The sequence below is a fragment of the Triticum aestivum genome, chromosome 3D (genome assembly GCF_018294505.1).
Source record: "Triticum aestivum cultivar Chinese Spring chromosome 3D, IWGSC CS RefSeq v2.1, whole genome shotgun sequence".
NCBI classification, from domain to species: Eukaryota; Viridiplantae; Streptophyta; class Magnoliopsida; order Poales; family Poaceae; genus Triticum; species Triticum aestivum.
This window is the reverse complement of record NC_057802.1, coordinates 291,227,788-291,234,083: the sequence shown is the minus strand read 5'-3', so window position 1 is coordinate 291,234,083 and position 6,296 is coordinate 291,227,788. Positions and strand designations below refer to the sequence as shown.

The 6,296-nt window shown below is 45.3% G+C and overlaps 1 protein-coding gene across 4 annotated transcripts; it reads left to right on the top strand.

Moving 5' to 3' along the window:
• Positions 1-3,063: 3,063 nt before the first annotated feature.
• LOC123078484 (uncharacterized) lies at positions 3,064-5,533 on the top strand. Of its 4 annotated transcripts, none has more exons than XM_044501011.1 (3): positions 3,064-3,209; positions 4,042-4,654; positions 5,230-5,533. In XM_044501011.1, exons 2-3 carry the CDS (start codon positions 4,113-4,115, stop codon positions 5,297-5,299), a joined length of 612 nt encoding a protein of 203 aa, XP_044356946.1. In that variant the 5' UTR covers positions 3,064-3,209; positions 4,042-4,112; the 3' UTR covers positions 5,300-5,533. The 4 variants fall into 4 exon arrangements, with proteins under 4 accessions (XP_044356946.1, XP_044356948.1, XP_044356949.1 ...); XM_044501013.1 differs by having other exon boundaries at positions 3,103-3,209; positions 4,037-4,654; XM_044501014.1 differs by having other exon boundaries at positions 3,176-3,209; positions 4,045-4,654.
• Positions 5,534-6,296: the final 763 nt, after the last annotated feature.

Below are 6,296 nucleotides of genomic sequence, written 5' to 3'. Positions count from 1 at the left end.
ATTTTGTACAAAAAATTTCAGTGTCCTCAGCAAGAAGTAGGGACCAACCTTTGTGGATACTATGTTTGCAGACACATGATCTCCATCTGCAAATCTGCTGATAGTTGCGATGATCCTCGCGAATTAGTACCAGTAAGTCTATCTTAATTAATATCTTCTACTCCACTCGTATGGCACATTCTGATCTTAAAATACTGCAGCTCATCTTAAAACCGAGGACCCCTGAACCGCTCCCGGCTGGCGAATTGTTGATGGTTCAGAGATTTATCAGCGACTTCTTCCTGGATCACTACATCAATCCCACTGGTGATAATGAAGATTTCAGCATGCGTTCTCCTGAGACATTGAGTAAGAGTTAGCCGCTAAACATATAATGCATGGATCCATTGTTTTCCATCTAATGAGGTTTTCGTATTTCGTACACTATGATTAATTATGTAATGCATATATGTGTGGACAAATCATTGGAATTTAGCTACCATATGTTCAATTGCAAGTGTTGCGAAATCTAATGAATGTTCTTCCTGTGGGCACTATTTGTTCAATTGAATATTGTGGCGAATTTGCCTTTTGCATGCCGATTCAAAATGGGATATTTATGTTTGTTTGTTCAATTGAATATTGTGGCGAATTTGCTTTTTGCGTGCCGATTCAAAATGGGATATTTTTGTTTTAACCTGGCAATTGCCCCGCACACGGTTCAACTAAATGAGCGTGTGCAATCCACATCGGAAAGCATATGTCAATCGTATTGGAACCGTCGGTGATACAGAGCAGATCGCAAACGATTCGCAGCGCTACTACGTGTGCGTAGGTTCTCTGGAACTGTTTGTGATATCGCGTTATCGCACACGAGAACTGGGAGTAAACCGTGCCCAATGCAAAATACAATCTCAGTCGTATTTTTTCCAGGAAACTTGTGGGATCCCAAACGAAAAGCACACGTCACTCTTGCGGCAACCGTCGGTGATACCTAACAAATCACAAACGGTCTGCAGCACTTGTACGTGTGCGAAGGGGCTCCTGAACCGTTTGTGATAGAACATCATCGCAGACGGTAATTGTTGGAAAATGTGTGCGATGGAGTCTAGCATGGCAGACGGGTTACGCAGAAAACTCGTGTGCGATTGGGCACAAATCACACACAGTTCATATGTTGGCCCGTGTGCCTTACATACTGTTTCCCAAACGGTTCGTTACGACACACCGTATGGTTTCACTGCGTCATTAGAAATGCTTAATCACCGATACCACACGTGCGAAAGAATTTAGTGTGTGCTGCATCGCACATGATAACATTTTGGAAGGCCTCTGGATCACTGTTCCATATCCCCGATGGTTTCTGGGTCGTGTGGGAAGGACCCCCTATCGCACACACTCACTTGGCGACGTTTCCGAAGGCCGTTGCGGAAAGGGGTAAAAAACCGTTTGTTTAGGACCAACGCGCACCAGTGAATACTCTCCGGGCCCACTTGGTATTAAGGTATCCATCATCGTCTGGACAGACATAGCGTGATATGATCATGGGGATACTGGAATACGGAAACAAGAAAAGAGGACAAACTGGTAACGAAGATTACTTGGGTATTCTGATCACATAGTTGCTTCACAAGGATAGCTTCACAAGGATACAGATAAAAGTCTTGCCTCGGGTTTTGTTAAGTATCGTGAAGCAAAAGGAATTGTGTACGCAAACAAAAGTTTCGCTTGATAAATATCTTCGTGTATATGTGGGAATAAATGTGGGTGTCCAGACCCTGCTATTTATTATTGGCTGGAAGATGTTCTGGGTCATGTCCACATATTACCAAACCTGGAGGGTCACACGCTTAATTACAATGGTTTGATAGACTACTAGAGGATATTAGGAGTACAAGAGAAATGCATCAGAAGGTTCCTGTTATACCAGAAGTGTTCCAGAGAGGTCACGTAAATGTTCTGGTGAAACCTTCCAGAAGGTTTCAGAAAATTTCAAAACCTTCCGGAAGGTTTCAAGTGGTCCTAGTGGGTTGCCCCGTGAACTCGTCGCAACACATTTGACTGCCATCTCCAGCCCCTACTAGCATGACCTCGTAGCAACACGACGCGACAAGGAGGGGAAGGAGAGATGGGAAACGTCTGCGCTGGCCAGGACAGGAAGGAGGTTGGGTGCGAATCGCGATAGTGGAGGAACTCTCCCACGTGAGGTGGGAAAAACGAGAGAGAGAGAGAGAGAGAGAGAGAGAGAGAGAGAGAGAGAGAGAGAGAGAGAGAGAGAGAGAGATTCTCTGGCCGAGTTTGAAGTCACGCAGGCGGAGGATGTCGCGGAGCACCAAGCCATCCCCGACTCCATCTACTCGGAGACGGAGCAGGGCCAGCCCGTCCGGTACTGCCGGCACGGAGGTCGTCGACATCTGTGATGACTACTCGTAGAGTTGCTTCTAGCTAGTAGTACGTAACTTAGTATTCCTAGCACACAGCTTTTGTTTTGCATGATAATATGAATTTATGTGTGATATTTGAGGTATGTGGTTGTAACGGACGAAAAATAAGGGGTGACCAAGCTCTCTCCACGGTTGGGGGCGTGTCATTCTTTTGGTACACGGCTCTAGGTGCTCTTAGACCTGGGCATTTCTGGGCCGGACCAGTTTTAAAAAAGCACGACCCTAAAATCCCAAAGCCCGGCCCAGCCCGCGGTCTGAGAAAATGCCTATTTTTCATATTTTAAACAATAAAATATCTATTTTGAGGGATTAACACTATAATAACTATGCCTATATATTTATATAAAAAACTAGAAAATCATGTTTTGCCGGGGGTTTCCGGGCTTTGGCCGGGCTGCAGGCTGGAAAGTGAGGCCCGAGCCCGGCCCGGACGTCGGGCTTTGGGCCGGGCCACACATGCCCAGGTTTTGGATGCTCTACGCAATAAAAGAACGCCTACTTACAGTCCGGACCCATCGTCTCAAAATCAAAAAAGAAAAAGAAATACAGTCCGGACCCACAAGGTCAACTTGGACGAGGGCCCGAACCTAACGATCGTCTCCAGCCAACAGCACCAACTGCCGCTGAGGTCCTGTCTGTGCCTTCTCTTTTCCTACTCCAACCTCCCCTCTTTATTTTTTCCCTACAATCGGTTTCCACTTCTCTCCTCACCTCGCATCCCAGATCCAATAGCCCCCCCCCCCCCCCCCCGCCCCAACCCCGCTGCGCCCAATCGCTCTCCCCCAGGTCCGATCCGTTCAGCCGTAGCATTTTATTCGCCCACTGATTTAAACTTTCCGGACTTCTTTTTTGGATCCGAGTCGTGCAGGTCCTTAGTTTGGGTGTTGAGTATTGGTGTTAGCCAATGCGTTCCTTACTTAAGCCGATTATTAAGGATTTGGTTGGTTCTTGGTTGCTAGATCCGTGTGAAGGCCTACCTCTTCGGCCTGTTCTTCAGTGTATGCGTTAGTGGGATCTTAGCTCGGTGCTGCGGATTTTCTTTCTTTTGTATTCTATGAAACTCAGTCAGGAAGCAATTGTTGCGTACTTTGGAACATATCTTGTTGGGATTAGCTCATTATGAACTTGTTGTCAATCTGTATTTGCAGTTTCTTTATGTTTTTTTAATCTCTTTAGAAGTATGTTAGAGTGTGCGCTCCGGTTCATTGCATTTTTCGCATGGGATTGGCGGCTTAGTTATGGCATATGTGTGGTACGAGTGAATCAAGAGCCCTTTAGGCTTCGATGCAGTTTGGGAGTACATTAGGCATGTGATCATGTTTAGGTGAACTCTTCAATTATTTGCTCAGCTAAAACTGGATCGGTTGGATATAATTGGGAACCTTATATGTTTCTTGATTGCATAGTAACCAACGAAGGGCCTAGACAAGAATGCCTGCTGCAGTAGAGATATCCATGCCCTGTTGAATGAGATGGCAGAATTTATGTCATTTACTACTCGACAAAGCGATGTGCGGCTCATATACTGCTACTGATTTATATTCATGAGACGGTAGTGTATATCTCCATTGCAAGTATAGTGAGCATTGAATCTGATTTTGCTTCCCTTGTAGCACAGTAGACTAGTTAATGAAGGGGAAGTTTAAGAGCAGAAGAATATAGTTAATGGTTCCTGGATGAGAAGTGGAAATGCTACTGGCTGTGGAAGGAGGAGGTTTCTTCTCATCGTCAGCTTCAGGATACAGTCATGGCCTTGCTCTTTTGCTGCTTGGACGGAAAGAAGAAGAGAAGCCTGTCAAGGCATGGAGTCAGTACCGACTAGTCGATGGGGAAGCTGAGCATGTGTATCATCTGGCTAACACGAAAAACCAAGCTCCCCGTAAATGTGCTCCCTTCATCTGCTTCGGTAGCACTGCTTTGGAGCTCGAAGGGGCGTCTCCTCCGAAATTGAGTTCAAGCAACACTTTGGACTCTTTGGAAGAGCCATCCCGTTCAACAAAGAAGAAGGTTACCACTAATGGTTCCATAACTGGAGATGAGAGAAAAGGTTGTCTTAAGAGCAACTCAAAAAGGGATTCGTCAGAGCATTGTATAGTGGTGAGTGAAGATGAAGAACCACGTGAGTCACTGGAAGAGGTGCAAACCTTGAAATCTGGTATAGAACGGAGAAAAGTTCAATGGACTGATACATGTGGAAAGAAGCTTTTTGAGATAAGGGAATTCGAAGCCAGGTACAATCTGAAAATTATATTCCCTGCTTTCATCATTACCAGCACAGAAATAGTACATTGTCGTTTGTCTATTTGTAGATTATAAATTTTAGCACATTTCTAGAAGTAGTTCACTATTAGTCTATTAGTGCTATAAGTTGTCTACTTTGATGGAGTTGAACTTTGCTACTCCCTCTGATCCATATTATTTGGCGCAGCTTTAGTACAACTTTAAAGCTGCGTCAATTAATATGGATTGGAGGGAGTATTAAGTATCGTACATCAACTATCTCAAAAGTGATTCCAGCTTTGTTCCGATTTACACTCATTTATTCATATGATGCACCTCCTCCATGTCGATAGAGCTGATAGGTATTTATGTGTGTTTGTTGGAATTAATGTGAAGGCCAGTTTACTACTTCGATTGCTAATTGCAACCTTTTCAAACTTATTGATTCTCTAACTGCAATCTGTATTGAGCATGAGTGCAGACACATGCTTTATTATTTTGTTGGCTTACAAGTCTTGTACCCACTGGTTGTTACTTGTAGCCATAATATTTTCTGAGTACTGAATGATTATGTTTCTTTCAACAGCGATGGAAGTTTGTCAGATGATGAACTGGAAAATGAGGGTTTCAGGAAGTGTGAGTGTGTGATTCAGTAGATTTTTCGTCTGCCATTTGAAACAATGGATAGCTGCAGCTTTTCTGCTAGGATATGCTTATGCTGCCAACTTCTCAACAATCTGGGTGATACCTGTGGCTTGAAGTTAAACAAGCAAAGGATGATCATATATGTCTGCTTTCCTGTTAGCTAGCTTGTACGGTAGGGTTGCAGTTTTGATGCCCGCTGTATCATATCAAGATTTGACCCATTTATTTATTTTCGCCTTATTTTCCTTCCTTTGTGTTCACATGCTCCAGGTTGTAAGAGCAACTCTAGCAGACCCTGCAAAAATTCGACCCGCAAAACACGTTTGCGGTTTCACGAAGATCGCGTTTGCGGGTCGAAAACATGCGCGGCCGATCAGATACCGTATCTAAACTTGCATAATTTGAAAAAACACGTTCGTGGGAGAAATTGCACAAACATAGTTCATCACATCACATACTAGAGAGTTCATACATACTACATGATCAACAAATTAAGCATAGATCATAGTAAATGCTACGTTAACTAGTAGTAGAGGGGGTCGGATCTGACGGCGGCGAGGTCGCGGCAAAATGGACGACGCCGTGGAGGCCGAGCGAGGCTCAATCCTCCTAGTCGGAGCTGCACAGATCGACGTACTTCGCCGCCTGCTCCGCGCGGATGCGGCACCAGTCCTCAGCCTTCTCGTTGGCGGCGACGTTGTCGGCGACCGCCTGCCGCCACTCGAGGGCTTCGAGCTCCTCGGCGTGGCGCCGGCGCTCCGCCTCCTCGCGCACGCTCCGCTCAGCGATGGCGGCAGCAACGGCCAAGGTTTTTGAGTCGCCGAGTCAAGCCAAGTCGCCGAGGCTGCGGCTAGTGGCTTGCTGGCTTGAGTCACCGACTTGGCTTGATTAGTCGCCCCAAGTCGCCATGAGCAGTTCTACATATAAATACCATCACAGCAACAGAAATAACACTCTGAAATAAATAGAACAGGTTACTCTGCAATATACGAATACTATGGGGTCTTT